The sequence below is a fragment of the Sitodiplosis mosellana genome, unplaced genomic scaffold (genome assembly GCF_009176505.1).
Source record: "Sitodiplosis mosellana isolate CC-2019 unplaced genomic scaffold, AAFC_SMos_1.0 Smas_scaffold_6165, whole genome shotgun sequence".
Lineage (NCBI taxonomy): Eukaryota > Metazoa > Arthropoda > Insecta > Diptera > Cecidomyiidae > Sitodiplosis > Sitodiplosis mosellana.
This window is the reverse complement of record NW_022601406.1, coordinates 1,926,733-1,947,212: the sequence shown is the minus strand read 5'-3', so window position 1 is coordinate 1,947,212 and position 20,480 is coordinate 1,926,733. Positions and strand designations below refer to the sequence as shown.

The window sequence follows — 20,480 nt, the reverse complement described above, 5'->3', positions numbered from 1 at the left end:
TGTTCCATTACATCGTTGTTGTCACACCAGGGGATTAATATTTACAACACAATACACCAAATTTATAATACTTCCAAAAGTTTCGTTTTTTTTAATGTTCTTTTCTGCACTTTGGTCGCATGCAACCCTCAACAGCAACTCTTCAAAGTTGATATTAAAAGCTTAAAAAAGACACACATATTAACACACAGTCAGTGAAGAAGGGGAAAAAAACAACCAACATTTTAAAGATCTTTCAAACGTTGTCTTCCATTTATTGTTTACTTTGAACTTTTACAATTAACAAAAAAAAATATATAAAAAACAACACGAGAAAATGAGTGAAAAAATTTACAATTAAAAACAAATTTCATAATTTTTCATTTCATACTCCATTGTAGTACAACAAAGAATAAAAATACGAACACAAAACAATTGTAACAACCGAAAATAGAAAAACAAACCAAAAATTGATATGACAAATGCTGTTCGAATATTTAATATACTCAAACTATACACTCACACACGTAGAAAATTGAATACCAATTGAGACCAATGTAAGAGAAAACGAAATGAACGAAGAAACCATTTGGATTTTAGTGAGACAATTTTTCCAGTAGTTAAAACATTTTTCGCATCTTTTTTCCGTTATATCTATTTACTTATCTATTGCAAATTGTATTCTCTTCAACCAAAAAAAAAAAAAAAAATAAAATAAAACGAAAAAAAAATCAGGAGGAAAAAAAACGGGCGGTGGCTTCAAATTCCCATTAAGAGAAAAGAGCCCCGTTAAGCCAATTAACTAAATGAACTGGGGACGGGGAGCTTTTTCAGCTGTGCTTTTCGCCAGTTATTACTTTTAACTCTATTTGATTACACCACTTTTGCGGAATTTAAAAACCAAAATTAACCTCTTGAGACCAAATTGAATTAAATTTAAAAAAAAATGATTCATTCCAGAATTAAAAAAAAAAACAAGCAATAAATGCGCTATAGCCAAGAAAATGATTTTGATTCCATATTTTAATTTAATATATATATATATTCATTGGCCTTTTGTGTTACAGCTTAGGTCAGTCGATTGGCCGCTAATTGGTCAATGATATTTTTTTTGTTCGTGTGAAAAAACCATTCTGATTTCGCAAAAAGTGATTTCGATGTGACCAAACGGTAATTTAGCATCAAGAAACTTTTTCTCTCTCTTTCTCTGTTTTTTTTTCAACCTGATCGCGACCCGACCAACCGACCGACTTCGTCTTCTAATCGACTAGATTATATATATCTATAGAATAATTTAAGATCTAGAATTTGTGAATTAATATTCGTTTTTGTTTTCTCTCGAAGTTTTCTGATTTAGTTCAACTAATTCATAAGTTAGGTCTACCATGATCTTATCGCTTAGTTCTTAATTTTACGTGTGATTTAAATTTATTGAATTTTTTTGTTTCTTTTCTGCTGAAAAAAGGGGATATAATTTGGTTTATTGGTAGAATATTAGTTAATTTATTTCCCATTCAACTGAATTACTTCAATTTTTATTTACGAAAAGTACACACAAACATTTAGAGAAAAAAAATGAAAAAGATAAAATCATGAATTTCTCGGTTCCGATCACACTCTACATTCAATTGAAATTAATCGTTATAATCGCAAAACTGCTACGAAACAAACAAAAAATAAGACCGGAACGAAAACGAAACCTTAAACCGTTAAATCTCTCATACGAAATTAAACAGACAAAGTTTTAGGTTGTAAATGGTTTGGATTTAGGTGTGATGCAAAATCACCATCACCACCATCACCACAACAAAATAAACCAACTACACGACAGCAAAAAAAAAAACAAATCTAGTGCGGTTATAAACCTGACGGATGTGTTACATTGTTTTTTTTCTTCGAAAGTGATTGAAAAATTGTAGAAAATATTCCAAAAAGAAGAAAAATGCTTTAAATCTCTATATAAGACGGATATAGATGAAAGACCAACAAAAAAATGCGCTAAATAAACAAATTGATTGGATTTTAATGCAGTCTATGTGGTTTGCGTTTCAATTTGGTTTTTCTTAGGCGATTTTTTTTTATTTCTGCTCTTCTTCTAGGGGGAGGGGAGATTTTGTCGCATTGGGATGAAAGAGTGAACGCGCGCGCGCACACACTGTGCGAGATATATAATGTTGAAAGCTGGTAATGGGCTTTGTTTTTAGTAGTTTAGTGGACCATTTGCGCTCGCCTCAGCATCATCGTAGTCTAGATCATCGTCATCTTCATCGTCGGACGGTTGGGACACTACGTTCTTGGTGACTTCATCTGTGTGCCGAGCAACACGAACGACACGCGAGCACGATGGGTAAAAAAGAAACACAAATGGAAAATAGAATGTTCGTTAGCATTGTTGCATTTAATGAAAAATTGGACATGAATGGTCAAAATGATTAGCTAATTGTTAAGTCTTACCACAAGTCGGTCTCCCTCGTTTGCGTGTATTGGCAAATTCAACGCCATGCTTATCGACGCACCAGCAGATACCAATCTTGCTGTGGCATTGTGTTGGTCGATAAAACCCTTGCATATCGCAATCGGGCACATATGCATCTAAAAATAATATTATATTATGATGAGCTTAATTCAATTACAGATGCCCGTCCCGCACCCTTCCAGCACCCACATTGGTCGCACCAACACATTTATTATACACATACCTTTGGCCAGTAAATCATACTTGATTCGTCTTCGTACAGCTGCACATGGGCGATCCGTCTTTTCAAAGCAACGGCACCATTCGCGTGTTGACAACGCGCCATCGTTGTCCACATCACATGTGTCAATGAACGGCTTGATGCATCGCTCATTTTGATCATGTTCCAAGTCGAACAATTCCGATGTCGACAATGAACCATCGTTATTGATGTCCAAATGGCCAAACATCCATTTTGCCTCGATTTTGCAAGCAGCCGGAAAATGAGCTAAATGATTTTTTTAATTAAATTAGTGTGTAATTTTGCGGTTTATTCCATTGTTGCCTGGGCTCTCTGCCACCCTATATACCAGAAGAAGAATTGAATTAAATTCAGTGGAAATAATTACCTTCAGACTTGGCAATGCGACGCTTTTGTTTCTTTGTGTCGGTCATAATAACCGAGAACCAATCCAACAAACGATTTCCGATGGTGGTGAGCTCTTGCGGTGCACATTCACCTACAACTTTTTCAATCAATTTTCCGAAATAAGTTTGCGAACATTGAATGAATTCTAAAATGAGTTAAGTGTCGCCCAAAATGGATTTATCTCTTGCGGATGCTGCGAATGCATTCGCATTTTAGAACAAAAATGCAAATGTTTGCAAATGCGACGAATGCGGCTATGACAGCGAACTTGTGACTACATAATTCATTCGTTCATTCGTGTTTGTGCACACATTCGCAACGCTACCGTACGATTTCTATGTAAACATTTACACTCTCATTCGTGAGAATGTTCGAGAACAGCGAAATACGACTGCTATACGGATGCGAGTGCGAATGTTTACATAGAAATCATATGGCAGCGGCGAATTTGTGAATAAAAATTCGAATGCCAAACCGACATAGAAGCCCCTAGGTGTCGCCTTTGGCATTTTACACACATACCCACAATAAATACTTCTTCATTAACTACTCATTGACGGCGAAAAAAAATTTTTGCAGCAAAAAAACAGAATTCCATAAAAATCAGCCTTTCTTCCGCAAAACTTTTTCACTTCGCAGAAAAGCATTCTTCTCGTCTATATAGGAGAAACTATGGGTTTCATTTGTTTTACGAAAGAATTTGTCTCTTGCAAAAACAACCAAGTCAATATTGAAATGAACAGGTAGGAAAGTTGGGATACCTTTGCATGGGCAAAATCCTTTGCAGTTGACTTTTATCGGTGAATTATGAACGCAATTGTGATAATCTAAGCGGCAACCCGATGAATATGTGCGGTTATCCGAACCGCACACGAATGACGTTTGTTTACCACTTGGACACGGCTTGCACTTCCTACGAAAAAGAAAAACAATTACAATTCAATAATTCAATCGAGTAGAGTAAAGAATCGATTTAATCAAGAAATTTCACCACATTTTCTCTGTGAACTGACAAAATTTTTGTATTCACTTCCTTCTACTAGTATCACAAGTAAAAACACATAATCACTTACTTTGAGTTGCCATAGTAGTCATCGGTTAGATAAATTTCGTCCGAAAATTTGGGGCTGCCAATGTTGTCATTACCATCGCTTCCAACTTTGGCTACTTTCTGAGTTGATACGGATATGATTTCATCGCTGTACACAGATTCAAATGGAATAAAATACATTTTTTTTTTTTTTTAGCTTTCATTGTATTATCGTGTGTGTAATGCCAATTTGAGTTTTATTCGTAAAATAATACGAATTTTGTTGCAATACGAACCGATTTTTGTGAAGCATAGCCTTTGATACGCAAAGTGCGGTAAAAGCGTCTTCAAGTAAACACAATTCACGCTTTTTACAATTGAGGGGTTGACATAGGTCGCCTGCAAAACAAACAAAACAAATGTATGACAATCAAAAAAAAAGCCAAAACATTTCAATGAAGAAAAAGAGGAAGAAAGAAATTTTTACTTTTTGGGTCATATATCCATTGTTTTCTTTTGCGTTGCACATCTTTCTCCACCTATACAAATGGAAATTAATAAAAAGAGATTCAAAACCATTGAATCAAAACAGACACACTCGACACTGAATGAAAGCTAGTGTGTGAGAGAGAGAGAGGGAGTGTGGGAGAGATTATGTTGATGAAGAAAAAAAAATTGCCATACCTTATCAACAAATTCAAAGTCCAAATCGAGCTTTTTCTTCTTTGCTAAACAATCGTTTGTAAAAATTGACAATGCCAATATTGCCCAAATGAAATTCATCGTGAATTTTTCTTTTCGCGTTTGTTTCCTGCTATGTTTTTTTTCTTTCTCTCCGCAAAACGGGAAGTAAAAATGAAAAAAAAAATTCGGTTCGTTGTTCTTTTTACTCTACTACACCCTCAGTACACGTAAATGCACCCCACCGAAAGAAAAAAAAATTCCTTCGTATGTTGTTTGTTTCTTTCGTTCACCAGAAACAACACAAATTCCCTCTTTTCACACACAAAACTGCTGAATTGTCTGCGAAACGAGAATCGATGAAAGCCTTTTGCTATCGAGTCGTTGCCGAATGCCAAAATAAAATCGATTTAATTTGATAAAAGAATGCACGTTCAAATTGAATTTAGAAATTTAATTGTGAGCGAGTGCAAAATCAATTTTTCCTTTCACAAACGCTTTTACCACTTCGTTAGAATATACACACAGAGTACGATTCGACGACTCGTCGTGTATATTTGTGAATGTGTATGTGTGTGTGGTGAGTGTGCGTGTGTCGTATTTGTGTTTGTACAATATGGAAATTGTACGTGTACACAAGTTTTGAAGTGTCATAGACACACGTATACATGTATATGCATGTTGTTCGTAAAAGCGAATGGATGATACGTGATGTGCGTGTCTGTGTATATGTATATGTATGTGAATGTATTGGAGAGCAATTCCTTTGGTAGACAAAATATATATGCGCATTACTTCCGATGAGGTGTCGTGCCCGCCGATGGGCTCCTGTGTTGTGGATGTGCATTATTGTTATTAGCTCATTTTGCATTGTGTAATATGAAATGCATCTGAATGAAAGCAACGAAAAAAAATGCAAATTCCAATAATAAATTACGTAAAATATCCATGTTTCCCCACCGTCGCTCATCCATTTTCACTGAATACGCCACTGAACCCAAATTATTCAATGCAATTCCATTTGCAAGGATATCAGCGTATTTCGTTTTTTCTTCTGTCTGTATCAGCATTAAGCTTTTATAGAAACCTTTTCATTCACTCTCGTTTCAACAACATGAAAAAACGCTTGCTTTTACTTTATTTGATATTCAAAGAGCTTTAATGGTTCCAATGAAAGCGAAGAGCTTTTAGTTCAAATTGTTAATGAAACAACGCGAAATTTCTTTTTTTAAAATTCCGTATTAACCCTTTGACGACCAATGGGACACATATGTCCCATTTTATTTTTCATCTGTAATTTCTACATTTTTCAACCATTTTGAGTAAAATTGATTTCTTTTGAAAGAGAATTAATGTACCTATCAGAAAGTACCAAAGTATTGGATATTTGTTGTAAAAGCACTTGGATAGAACCATAGTAAAAAAAACCTGACTTTTTTTTCAAGTTTCGCCAAATAATTTAATAATAATTTTAACGGTGGAACTTTTAAAGCTGAAAATTCCGAATATTGTGCGAAATGTCCATTACATTCCGAAAATCATCGACTTTATTTATTAAAAACGTTTTTTTTCACTTTTTATTGCGTTTGGCGCGATGGGACATATGTGTCCCATTGTTCGGTAAAGGTAAATAAATACCCCGTATTTCCCTGTATTTTGACCATTTTTCGCGAATTTTCAAACACAAAAATTTACAAAAATATCATTAAATTCGTGGTTAAATGGGCACAACAAAGCATAATTCAAACCATTTTTTGTTAGAGGTATTAAAGTAAAGAACCTTTTATATTGAGTTATTTTAAAGGAATGAACTTTTATTTTAGTATTTAATGACAACTTTGTAATGTTTAAATCATTCCAACATTTTCGTTTCCAAACGATTCTAAAAAATTTAAAAACGAATTTTTTTTACACGTTGTTCTTATGGGAGACCTATTTTTTTCCATACAAAGGTAGTTACCGTTACCGACCGATGGGACATATATGTCCCATCATTTTTTTCATATTTCTAGTTAAAAATATTAATTTTTTGATAAAAAAATTTATTATGGTTTTTGGGGTCGCTGAGCACGAATCTGCAATCAGAATTGCAGAATTCCCATCCGTTCAATCTTGGTCGTCAAAGGTTTAAAAGTGGCTTTCTTTTTTTTTCGCGATGTTAATGAATTAAATACATTTGTAATGGAAATCAATTTTTCAGTTAATGTTCCAATTCTTGGTCATGAATTCTGTATAATGCGACAAGCGAAACATGTTTTCAGTTCGAATTGAACTGCATACTGCAAACTATTTGATGGAAAAAAGAAATTCATGTTTATCATTAGAAAACCTGCCGAAAATATGCTCGCCTTTTTTCACGCTCAACCAAGCTGTGCCGGTATTCTGGAACACAATCCGCAAAAATCGTTCGGAATTATTTTTTTCGAACATAAGACCATATTGGAGTGAAAGAGAGAGATTCCACTATTTTTCAACGTCCCACCGGAATTATTTCTCACACAATCCACTCTTCCTTGAGTTATCGAAATAATTCCGGTGGAACGCTGAAAAATAGTGGAATCTGTCTCTTTCACTCCAATATGGTCTTATGTACGAAAAAAATAATTCCGAACGATTTTTGCGGAATGACTTAGAATACCGGCACTGGATCATGATTTGTTGACTTCGGATTGACTTTGTATCGGAATACAATCAAATACATCTGCTGCTATGCATTTATTAAAAACAACAGTTGGCTTTATAACGGTATATATAATTCCATCACATCCAATATAATCCAGTCCCTTGAGTGTTCAATGAAAGAAGTTTTTTTTTATTGAGGTCGAGTTTCAAATCTCAAACCATTCATTTTGATTTACTTCATAATAGGAAAGATTTATGACAAACTGCTCAAATTATTCTTTGGCAAACCATTTGGAAATCGTACCGTGTAAATGGCTGGACATTTTTCTAAAAGATTTCTTCGGAAAAGGTCTTGTTAAAATGAACAACATTGCTGAAAATTTTATCCACAAAAAAACAACCTAGCCTTAGTAAGAAAATTGTATTCCCTACACTTTTATGAAAAGAGTGGTGTTTAAAGAAACAAATTTTGACTCATAACTTTCTCCCACCAACAGAATATGTTACAGAAATTAGTAAATTAGATAAATAAATAAGCACACTGATTTGTGTTGGTATGCAATTTGTCTACGAAGAACATTCTGATGTGCTTACGGCAACTATAATCAATTTTTATTCATTTATTTACTACGAAGTCTACAATTGTCAACTCACGTTACATTTGATGAGAGAAAAAAAACCATACCATTTTGGCAGTGTGATCTTGTGATTTAAAGAACAACTTCGTTCGAAACGAAATGGCTACGTGTGTGGAAAACAAATGGCTGTAACTAAAATCTAATAAATGACATTAGTTAGCTGAGCTGATGTTCTGTTTGGAAAATTGTCAACTACGATGAAATTTTGGCCAATTGTTTAATTTGAGACATTATTGACTGCAGTCAACTTATTATTAAACTATGATCTTTGTTTTTGTACCGAATAATCACTTTTAGTCAGTTGACTATGTCCCAAAATAATCGATTGATTACTCAGTGCTAAGTTAGAATATATGCACACGATTAACCGTTGGACTACCTAGCGGAATCAATATGACCTATGACCGTAGCACAAGAGTCAATTTTTTTTATATATCCAACTCAATTCAAGTAATTTTTCTACCAACATAATTACTAAGGACTTTTGTGATGTAATACAGCAAGAAGATCCCAAATCGCTGCAAATGAAAAAAAAATTATAATTTTTATCCAAAAACGAAATTAGGGTGCATAATGGCCCCACTTGGTAGCTTATGAACGAAAATAGTTTGGTAATCCAACGGGTGATATGACATATGCACAATTTCGTATAATTTGATGATAAACTTTTCATGGACAGTCGATGACTGATGTCATGAAGACAATTAAAAATATTTCATTACCTACATCAATTGTCACTATGAGCGTATGCATCAAATGCACCTGGCAATTACAACAATGATAGCGATAAGAAAAATAATTATTACGTTCTCACATGTGTCGTTGAGAATAAAAATGGGATTAGTTTCTGGTACGAGATACGAGGCAAATATCTCATGCAAAGATGTATATATTGTGTCGCTGGGCATAAAAATGGGGATACAGATCTGTTCGAGAAATAGTTTATTCTAGAATAAACTTTTTCATGTTTCGTTCTTTCTGGATCAGATCTGTATTCCTATTTTTATGCTCAGCGACACATACATATATAATTATACTTATTTTAATTATACACCCTCGATGGCAATGGTAATTTTTAGAGATGTGGTAAAAGTATCGCCGATTCTGATCAAGAACCGACTCAAGGAACTGTTCGAATCGCATGAAAGAGATGAGGTATCCGAGCGATAACTTCGCTTCACCTTCAAGGATTTAAAGAAACAATTGCTCGATTATGAAGAGTAAGTAATTTGATTGATTCCCTTTCAGTTTGAATGAGCAATGAAAATGAGTTGAGAAGAATGTTTGAATTCCAAACACTGTCTATTTTTACAGCTTTGTGGCGTGCCTTGGGGATTTCCTGTACTGGCGAACCTTCGTGACACCAGCTCTGTTTACTTACTCGATTGCGATGGCCATTTTCTGTCAACTACCCCTTTTCGTACCTTTAATTTCAAATTTGAACAGACGAAATTCGAATATTTCCAACAATTTTTCTACCTTCCAGATGGGTTTCATATCGAGCTATGGCATAGCATTCATGTCATGGGTTCAATTCTACTTTATATGTCAGACTGGCCAAGATATTGAGGTAACATATTTTATCCTGATCACATGAATATCGAATAATCTATCAATTTACAACTTATAAATATTTGCCTTTCCTGGCCTGGTATTTTGTTGATATTTAGGATAATGGATTGGACAAAATTCTCTACGATAGCAATTGGACCTATAAATCAACTGACGTGCAGAAGGACTTGATGCATCTGATCAGTCATAGGCAAAATCCAATAACTCTCAACATTGGGCCACTTGCAATCGTAATCCGAGCTCTCTTGAAGAATGTATGTGTTTTTAAAACGTATCGTTGTTTTGAATTGAAGTAAGATATAAGGATAGTTCCCTAATAATTCCATTTTTTCTCACTTCCAAGTAACAAACAAAATATATTCTCTTATTATTTTCTAACATAATTTTACCCAATAAAAAAACTACGCTACAAATATACAGCGGGTATTCTCTGTGCACGCTGTGTTTATACCATTTTCACGCTTACGCTTATTTTATGCATAAGTCAAAGTATTCTATACGTACGAACAAAAATTGATATTTTCATAGTAAAATCCATGAAAAACATATATTTTGTTGGGGAGGTACCTTAAAAAGTCAATTTTGAGAGTTTTTGTCTGGGTAGACTCCCCATATTTTCGAGAAAAAATAGCATTGCCCCAAGACTATCCCTAAAAAGCCTATATTTAAGGATTTTTTGGTCAAAAGTCGATTTTTTGGGATTTGAACTCGAATATGAGGCCAGAAATATGTGAAAACATCACTCGATTTGGTCATGTAAGTACCCAAAATGTTCGTAAAGGACCATACTAGATGTTTAAAGGCAGAAAGTCAGAAATCATTTGCTTTTACCTGTCAAACCGAAGCTCATGTTTGTGATTTGCTCATTTTGGCCTGAAATTTGTCTTATATGTGTGAATCAATTGTCGCCAAATTCCATCCAAATCGCAATCTGACAAGTGCCAAAATTTTTGTGCAAGTTTTGGCTACACGACACAAGTCCAAAACTGAACAAAAGTCCACCACCTAAGTGGCCAGTAGAGCGAAAAATGCCGAAAATTTGCCATTTTTTCGGACATTTTACACTGTAACTGGCCCAGAATGCTTTTTCAAGGGCTGATGTCTTGGTAAAAATTATAGATATTGACAAGCCAAACAAAACCCTATCATCACTTTTTGCCTAAATTTGGTTGGAATAATGGAATCGGTCGAAATGTTGCGATCTAAAATGGCTTCCGAAATCTCTGTCATGAAAAATTTGATATGGGGCTTGCATCCTGATTTTATATGGTACCCATATGCTATCTTTGCACCAAACCTATTTTTTCGAGGTATATTTTTCGAAACTGGCCGGACATTCCGGATGAGGGACAACTTTTTTTTGGATCAGTCTAATATAGGTAGGTATATTGGAAGTGGACACTTTTCTAAATTCATGCACAATATTTTTCACATTTAAGAGCAGTTTTGAATTATAGTTATTATAATAAAATAATAATTGTGCATGAATTTCGCCGTCTGAATTGTCATGTTATTGAATTTACGCTTTACACAAGCAATGACACACGACCCGATTAGAATGCCTAACCACTAGCTCAAAATGACTTTGAATTTTTACACTGAAAATAACTAAGAATTTCTATCGATTCGTGAACAGATTCCCAGGCACATGCTCACATAGAAAGCTTACATTACTTTCGAACATAGACAATAAAACAGACATTCCGTTTGGCTGCATATTGAGCTGAGCTATTTTCAAATAGCTAGCTGTTTGGTACATTTTGATTTTGTGACGTGCGTGCCATTCAAATTCATGTGGAATATTGAATTTGTGACACCTTTTTCAATCCTTTTCACGAATTTTTTTGTCATAAATTCAACATTCCACATGAATTTGCATGGCACGCTCGTCACAAAATCAAAATGTACCAAACAGCCAGCTATTTGAAAATAGCTCAGCTCAATATGCAGCCAAACGGAATGTCTGCAATAAAAGGTTAACTCATTTATACTTCTGAATGACACATTCAAACCGATGCGATGGATTGATTTGCGGTGCTACCAAATGTGAACAAATCTAGTGAGGATCGCCTAGATACACTATATATAATTGATTTATTTTGGTAGCCTTCCTGGTCGAATACCATTCATTTAAATTCTAATTCATCAAAACATATTTTCTCAGTACGATTACCCAGGGTGGTTATAAACGGTACGGACTTATTTTTTGCTGCCAAATCTCAATATTTCGGGTTGTATTAGTTAATTGACTCTAAAAATAAGGTGGAATTCAAATTGTCAATCGATAAAAAATCTTCTAAAGTGAGAATTCATTGAATTTTCTTCATTAATATCTGCAAATTACTTGATTATTCAATAAAGAGAAAAACGTAATACTAAAAAAATTAGATCCAAAATTATATTACATCAAATTTTGGCCAATTTAATACAAGTATTAAGTTTAAAAAAAGAATTTTGAAAAAAATTGAAATTTTCACACGAGCGTGATTGCTGAAATCCAGGGCCCAGAAAAGTAATTAAAAACTGACAAAATCAAACTGAAAGCAAAAACATTTACCCATTACCATAGGCAAACAACAACAGCTGCAGTAGGTAATATTTTAATACAGACAGAAAAAATAAAAACAACTCAATTGTGTGGTGCATGCACATTTGATTTATTTAAAAAATGGTTTTCATACCGCTACAGATGTCGCTAAGCAAAACAGCAAAAAACCCCATTGATAATAATTTATTTAAAAATTACGACAAAACGTTTAATACATTTTATTAATTTGTTCAACGAAAAAAAAAAGAAAGAAAGAGAGAATCAATTTTACAATCAGATTCAATTTAGATTGTGTTTGTGTGGCTCTCCGTTTGACGTCCAAGCGCATCTGGTTGTTGAATGTGTGTATGGTTGTTGATATATCTAGAGTGTGATGTAGTGCCAGGTATCGACTAAATGAAATAGAGCGAGAATGGAGAAGAGGAAAATGGAAAAAATATGTCATTAATATTTTGGTGTGTAACAACAGTTTATTCCACTAGAAAACAAATCGATCACAGTTTGGAATAAAGATTTTTTTTATGAAAAAAGCATATACTTGTATCGGGGATTGGTTCAGCAACACCACCATCATTTGCCGATGCAAGTGCTTGATCAGCTTGAGCCTGAGGAATGACAAATGGCGAATCAGCTACAACAGTGTTGGCGCTAGAAAATAGAAGAAAAATAACTGGTTAAAAATTCAGAGGGCGAACAGCAGATAGCCACTCTAGAAACTATCCGAATGCACAATTTTCCATGCCGTTTTTTCTTTAAATCTTCACAAATACGAACAATTGATTAAAGTGGACTTGCACCTACCAAGAGATTTTGTCACTTGTAGCCTCCTTTGTGATCAATGCTTGCCAGAAGCGATGTGTTTCGTTGACGATTTCCGTGGCGAATGTGGCATTTTTCGCTTCACCATTGAAGGCAAATTCATTTTCTGGCTTTCCATCCGGGATTTTGTAAATCTGTTCCAACAATTCAAAATCAACGTGTTAATGAAGCATTTTTCAAAACAATAGCATTTGTAAAAAGCGAAAAAAAAAACTTTTCGGTAAAAAGTTTCTTAAAAACGATCAATCTATGTTGAATCTATTCTGAAACAAAATGAAAACTCATACCTTGAACCATTCAATAGTGGCTCTCAAGAGGCCAGGGAACGTTTTTTCAACGTCGCCAATATCATTGAGTAGGCTTGCTTTTGGATCGTTAATATCGATGGTTATGACTTTCCAGTCGGTTTCACCTTCGTCAATCAAAGCGACAACACCGAGAATTTTCACTTGTACCACTTCACCGCGTTTCGCGACGCGTGATCCAATTTCGAGTACATCAATAGGATCATTATCACCTTTGCATCCGGTCGATGGGTCTGTATGCTCGGGATTTTCCCAAGTTTGCGGGAATGCACCATAATTCCAGATGTAACCATGATGTGGGAAACAGTTGGCAACATAGCGCAGTTTTCCTTTTTTAACGTCTTGTTTGATTGGATTCAATGTTTCCGCGAGGGAGATCTGCAAGCAAACATAAACGATGCAATTGCAATTAATAACAATTGTTATTATATATTTTAATTACGGCATAAAGTCATTTGAACAAAATTGCGTCAATGTCAAAGCGGCACAATGCATACAAATAAGAAAATAGAAATTGAATAGTATGTGTCGCTGGTCTAGTCAGGCAAAGGTCAATAATTATGAGCGATTGCTCCTTTCAACTAAGCTTATTTTCTGCGGTTGATCTGTTATTCACAATGCATGGTTAAACATTAGCAAATAATACAAACAACCGATGCATTTATTACGACAGCGATAAATGAAACCTCGAAAAATCATGTGGCTTGAAAAAGGAAACCGGTCGGTTCTCAAATTGCATATCTTGGTCTTAATTTTTGTGTTTTTTTCTTTTTGTGTCGTTATTATTAATAACACATTAATCATACTAACGTCAAATTATCGTTGCTGAAGAATTTTCCAGACTGATAATAATTTTCATATTTTTTTTTCATAATTTTTTTTATGGTCTCAATTTTCGGGTTTTTATGCGGCATCATTGTTCAATGAGTAATACTCTTGAAAATTTGTTGACGAACGTCAAGATAACGTTTCTGTAGAAATTTCTAGATTCGATGTAGATAACAATTCGTCATTTTGTTATACCGTTCGTTTTGTCCTTTCACATAATGGCAAATTAATTGAGAAAAGAAATACAAAAACGGCCCTTAATTGGTAATTCACCCGTTTCGTCGAAAATGTCCATTGATTATTTACTGAACAAAGTCTTTTGTGCTTGCTTAACTGTTTCGCGGATAAACATTAGACGCATGCAATTACTTCATATTGCATCGTTATGGACAAATAAGAAAACAATTGCCCAAACACTCAATCAAATGCCACACGCAAACACAGCAAAATCAATAATAATTTCATTTCAAGGGTAAACTGTTCATTTTGGTTGTAATTTGTGTCGGTTTCGCACTTTTAGTCGCATAAGAGTTGAGAAGCAAAGAGAAAATATGCATTTACCTCCATCTTTGCGTTGGTCCATCGTGGCACTTCAACTACCATGTTATAGACATTTTGCGAATCGTTGGCATGCAACGGTATATCGTGCAATGGTGAAATCGCGTTTCCATTTTGATTGGCTGCAATAGAGAAAAAAAGTACCGAAAATAGAATCGTTGTTTATTTTTTATTATGCACTCGAACAAAGGTAAAGAACCATTTTCCAGTCATAGACCATGAAACAAAAGCGAACAGAAAAAAACCATACACACACCGTGCATGTATAATGGATTGTCATCACAATAAAAGAAAATATGTGCCATGCCATATAGTATAGGAATTGTATTCGATTTTGTCTTTTTTTTTCTCTGTTGTGTTCATTTCTACTACGTCGGTTGTACATACGTGTAAGGTCATTGCGAAATAGGAAATAAATACACACTGTCTGATAAGTTGGTTTTTTTTGCACATATGCGAAACGTTCTTATGTAATAATAATTCCAATGCAATGTTGTTGACAATACGATACGGTATTGTGATTGGAATTTGATGATAAATAAATGTGAGTCCTCTTCTTTTTATTTCTGCGTGTGTGTGTGTGTGTTATGTGTGAGAAAGAACGAAGAGGAAAAAAGAACAAATTTTGTGCACCCAATTGATGTCAATACTCACTGAAATAAACGCGATAATCTGTTGAGTTTGGTGTTCCTTTTTCAACCGGAATGTATTGGGATGCCATCGTGTTTGATCGTATTGCGGCCAAATTGCAACTGTGCAAGGATAATGTTCGAACGCCGGCTGGATACTTTTTGAAGAAATTCACAGACGTTTGTCTATATAACACGTGTGTCATGCAACGCAGCGCCATCACCGTATGATGGTTCAACTATTTTCAGTTGGCCAAAGCGATTTGTCAACGATATATATGTACATACACACAAAACCATACACACAACAACAGCTTAACAATTGCTAGTTTCGTTTTTGTTGTTGTTGTTGTTGCTCAGTTTATGCCTGTCACTTTTTTCACTGTTTCTTAAGTATTTCTCGTTGCTTCTATTGTACTAAATGCGCTCATGTTTTGTTTTCGAATTCAAAACGTCCGTTAAATCAATTTTTGCCACACACTTGATTGATAATGTCGTGAATGGGCTTGTATGTTTGGAGCAAAAAAAAATCAAATAAAACGTGTGTATGTGTGATTTTTCATTTATTGTTCTTTCGGTAGACAAAAAAAAAATTGTGTGTCATAGATCTTACATGGATAAACCAAAGCTTATGATTAATCTTATCTCTGTGTTGTTATCATTAAGTATTTTTGTTATTATAGTTTGGGCTCTTTATGTTTTGAATATGTACTCCATTGCTGTTCACTGTCAATCGTTCACTGTCCAAATCGGCAATGTTGTTATTCGTTTTTTTTTTCGTACGATCTCTTCAATTCAATTATATTTGAGCAGTAAATTATCATTTGATAGGTGATATTGTTCTTGAGTGTGTCTGTCTATCTGTCTGAATGTGTTTTAAGTATAGAAACCGACAAATTGATTATCATTAAATCTATTAGCCTCTTATTCAACTAAAATAGCAGATCAGTCGTTTTTGGTCATGAAATATATGTATATATATATATATATATATCGAATCCAATACACTACAAAAAAAATTAATTCTTCTTCTTATCCCCTTTTGTTGTATATTGTATATTGATCAAAAATTATTTGAGTTATTGATTTCTCTTTTCTTATTTCTTATCATCTTTTTTTCGGTTTGTTTGTTGTTGTTGTTATTATTGTGCACGAAACTGATTACATTACATTGTCTGGAATTACTCGATTTATTGTAAATGAAACTTTTGCCGTCTTGTTCTTCGTGTATGATTTTTCTTCTGTTCTTCTATTTTCTCTCGCAGATTTGTACATTTCGTTAGAAAAATATCATTCTTATTTTTTTTTTCCTCGCGCATCTGCTTATTGAAAATGTGCTGCACGGTTGGTAACTCAAATACGGCCGAAAAAAAAATGAAAATCAACAAACAAACTAATGGAAATTTTATAGTAGAATTGCAATGAGCATCATCACCGCAATATAATTCATCATAAATCGCATATGAATGAATGACTTTGGCGATGCATTCCACATTTGCAAACCGGAGAAATGGATGTTTGGTATTGGATGATCTGAAATTTATGATGGATTGCATTAATTTACAACATAATCGATAAGAAAAAATCATGTGTTCTATTTTTAAAGGTCCTTTAAACAAGGTTTGCTTGAATAAACCATAAAAAAAATGCACTCAATCAATCAATATCAAATGTATACAACACAAATATACCTTGTCAATTAAATCGAAAATGAAGAAAATAAAATCTAATTCTAATTTCGGGCGAATGCTTGCCATGGATAAACAGCGACTACCGAATCTTTTGGGAAAAAAAAAGAAAAAAAAAAAGAAATTAAATTAAAATTTTAATGAAATTAAGCAGAGAAAATGTTACAAAAGAAAATATTCAAGTGTTGTTTAGAAAACAAATCCAAAACTTACCGAATAAGTTGATTTTTGCTTCGGACGAACCAAGTTTGTTGGATGCCTTGCAAACGTAGTCGCCATATTGGCTGCTCTCAACCGTGATGACACGCAGAACCGAGTTGGTCACATCGTTGATGGTGGCCGTATTGGTGATGCTGTGGGGCAAATTGGAGAGATTTTAGGTTAGTCGCGAACATGACGGTAGGTTAGCTTAGCATTAAATTGGATTACTAGAATAAATTCAATCCTTCGAAATATTTCATTTCGATTTCACTTTGAAATGTTGGACTTTTATTCAAACTACTTTCGCTTCATAATGTACTGGATTTTGGGCAACTAAAATGGTGCATATGCCAGCATACCTGTAATCGCCTTCGTTGAGAATTTGTGAGCCATCTTTGTACCATGAAACTTGCGGTGCTGGAAAGCCTTCGATCTTGCATTCAAGTTCAATGTCGTAGTCAAGGGCTTGGGCAACTCGTGGTCGTGGTGCGGTAATTTTTGGTGGAAATTCCACTTCAAAATTGACGATACGTTGATCGGGTTGTCCGATACCATTATCAGCGATACAATAGTAAATGCCACGATCTTGATGTGATACATCGTTAATTTTCAGCACCGTTCCATTGTAGATATTACCACCAGCCGGAATGAGTGCGTCACCGGCACGTTTCCATGAGATGTTTGGCTTTGGATAACCTTCGGCCGTACATACCAATTCAACGGTACTGTTCAATACAGCCGGAGTTGGATTGACTTCGATGTCTTTGATAATCTTGGGTGGATGTTTGATCAAAAGTTCAACGGGAGCCGTGTCTTTGTAGGTGTCCGATACAAATACTTGGCATTGATAGACGGCCGCATCGGTGAATTCAATGTCTTTAATGTTCAGAACGAGACTGTCGGATGTGGCCGTGACCAAAAAACGTGGATTTTTAACCGATAATTTGGTGCCAAAAGATAAAACAGTTTGATCCGATGGATTATCGCGATTGACTTTCACCCATGAAACAACATAGTCTTCTGGATTATCTACATAGCATGCTAGAGTCGCATTTTCACCCGTCTCTCGCACCACCTGTGGTGTGATATTCGTTATGATTTTGGGTCGATCATTGCAAAGCGCTAATAAATAAAAAGAAAAAAAATATGCGAAAAATATTTAAAATAATGTGTGGGAAAAACACACATAGCCATAGCAACACTATAGCTTTGATTACACTAATAAAGGTTATCACAAAAGGTTTCGTAGATTTTGCGATGTATTTTTTTCTTCTTTTCTAAAATAGAACACACCATTTTTATGCTTTTAGATTTTACAGGAACAAAAAAACACACACACAAACCCACAGAGAGAATTTCAACTTACAAGAAACGAAGAAGATGCTCAGCAGGAGTGCATGTTTCATTCCAAACATTTGCATTTTGATAGGAGCTCTGAATGTTTCCTCTTTTCGACGTCGACAATGAGAAACGGAGATTTAAATTACACGGGCTGCTCGTTGTATAAATGATGCGTACACACTGGATGATGCTGGCCAGCAAAAAACAAAAAACAAAAAACAAAAATTGAAATGAACGTTGAAAAATGAATCAAGATTAAGACACACAAAATTGATGTCGTTGTTGAGTCTGAGAGATGTTGTTTTGATGTTGTTCTTTTTGTCGATAATGAGCATCAAATCACTTACACTGTTTTTCTTTGTCTGTTCGGCTGCTCGAATCAATCGCGTAAACAAAACGCACGTCTATGAATGTGTGCGAGTGTTAACGCACAAATAAAGAATGAAACAACAAACTACTGAACACACAGAGAAAAAACAACAAACCAATTCTTACTTGCCGGAATATTCTAGGCACCGGGTGGGAGTGAGAAAGATAGTGAACAAGACCGAATCTCTTCCAAAATCGTATATAATCTCGACGAAGAGCAAGAAAACAAAAAACCTAGACGTATTAAGCCGACTAGTATCACCAATACTATAGCACGAGTTTAATGTGCGTTTAAAATTCACCGACACGCCAAGATGATCTCCGTCTCTATGGAAATACCATTCAACAAAAAAAAAACAACACTCATATCTCTCTCTCTTCTCCATTTCATTTCGGCGTCGTCCTCGAGTTTGTTATTTTCGCTTCATCCCTTTTTCGCCGCATACATTCATCACATTCTCCATTCCGTTTTCACGCGTACATCAGCGTGCGCTCTCGTATGTACCATCGTATGCGTGCATTTATGCATTTTTTCACAACAACGACTCTGTTACAACATTCTGTGCAGCTGTGTGCGCCTGTGTTTGTATGTACCAATGGATCTATGTGAGAGAAACAGAGACACTAGAGAGACTGTGTACGGATGCATGAGTGTATGTGTGTGTGTGTGTGCGTGTGTGTGACTCTTAGATTTGTGATGCTGAACATTTTCCTCTTTCGCGTGGTCCATCAAACGTACCAGACAACAACACATTAGGTTTTTATTTGACATCCTCAGAACGAAACACACATCACACAATGCGTTGTACATTTTCTATTTAATGCATGTTCATGGTCGGCATGCTATTCGACTAAAAACTGGTTTTGAAGAACTGATTTTTATATTTGAATGTCATTGAAGGAAATGAAGGGAGTTTTCGGACCATTTCACGTTTCTAGAACCTTTTTTTTTGAGGTGAATGAAATTCTTGTTTTTTGGAACTCTGGAAATGTTTTAATTTTTTCTATATTTTAATTTAATTATCATATCAAAATTGTGATTGTTCAACTAAAATGCCAGAGATTGAGAAAAAAAGTTGGAATAATTGGTTTAATATTGTTAAATTTTGATGGAAAAAAACTTGATGAATATTTTTTAGCCCTTGTCATCATTCATTCGATTATTTATATCCCTTAAATACGTTTCATCCGAACTCAGCGGTGAAGGTGTCACATGCTGTTTATATATTTACATCTAAAAGCGAAAACGATTACAATTTCACAAATTCAACAAGTTTATTTGCCACTTGTGAGATCAAACGGCAATAATCCATATTGTCACTGTGTGCTCTTGAAAAGCAAAATTGGCAACTTGATTTGCTTCATTCATTATAAGGGTTGCAATAATTCCATTGAGCTCATTTTCAGCAAACAACACAACGAAACAAAAATGTTCTCTGCCTTTGAAATATCGCAAGCTCGGTTGCTCCACTGAGCGATGTTGTATGGGAAAAGTTTCGCATAAATTCGTCGATGGAGCTCGAGAATGTTATGCACATATACATATCTGTGTATGAGATCTATAAATA

At 34.7% G+C, this 20,480-nt stretch overlaps 3 protein-coding genes across 6 annotated transcripts; all 3 read right to left on the bottom strand.

The window, feature by feature from the left end:
* Positions 1-222: 222 nt before the first annotated feature.
* LOC129574532 (proteoglycan Cow) lies at positions 223-5,340 on the bottom strand. The gene is made up of 9 exons (XM_055456615.1): positions 4,798-5,340; positions 4,601-4,652; positions 4,410-4,512; positions 4,157-4,282; positions 3,845-3,996; positions 3,064-3,180; positions 2,679-2,942; positions 2,434-2,571; positions 223-2,286 (listed from the first exon to the last, which is right to left on the bottom strand). The coding sequence occupies exons 1-9, from the start codon at positions 4,894-4,896 to the stop codon at positions 2,180-2,182; spliced, it is 1,158 nt and encodes a 385-aa protein (XP_055312590.1). The 5' UTR covers positions 4,897-5,340; the 3' UTR covers positions 223-2,179.
* Positions 5,341-12,265: 6,925 nt separating this feature from the next.
* Positions 12,266-15,559, bottom strand: LOC129574557 (inorganic pyrophosphatase). The gene is made up of 6 exons (XM_055456695.1): positions 15,339-15,559; positions 14,688-14,806; positions 13,281-13,676; positions 12,976-13,127; positions 12,713-12,822; positions 12,266-12,566 (listed from the first exon to the last, which is right to left on the bottom strand). The coding sequence occupies exons 1-6, from the start codon at positions 15,532-15,534 to the stop codon at positions 12,538-12,540; spliced, it is 1,002 nt and encodes a 333-aa protein (XP_055312670.1). The 5' UTR covers positions 15,535-15,559; the 3' UTR covers positions 12,266-12,537.
* A 302-nt stretch (positions 15,560-15,861) lies between these two features.
* LOC129574556 (lachesin-like) lies at positions 15,862-19,259 on the bottom strand. Of its 4 annotated transcripts, none has more exons than XM_055456693.1 (6): positions 19,039-19,259; positions 18,569-18,733; positions 17,562-18,324; positions 17,215-17,354; positions 17,005-17,092; positions 15,862-16,846 (listed from the first exon to the last, which is right to left on the bottom strand). In XM_055456693.1, the coding sequence occupies exons 2-5, from the start codon at positions 18,621-18,623 to the stop codon at positions 17,046-17,048; spliced, it is 1,005 nt and encodes a 334-aa protein (XP_055312668.1). In that variant the 5' UTR covers positions 18,624-18,733; positions 19,039-19,259; the 3' UTR covers positions 15,862-16,846; positions 17,005-17,045. The 4 variants fall into 4 exon arrangements, with proteins under 4 accessions (XP_055312668.1, XP_055312667.1, XP_055312666.1 ...); XM_055456692.1 differs by having other exon boundaries at positions 18,806-19,232; XM_055456691.1 differs by having other exon boundaries at positions 18,891-19,232.
* Positions 19,260-20,480: the final 1,221 nt, after the last annotated feature.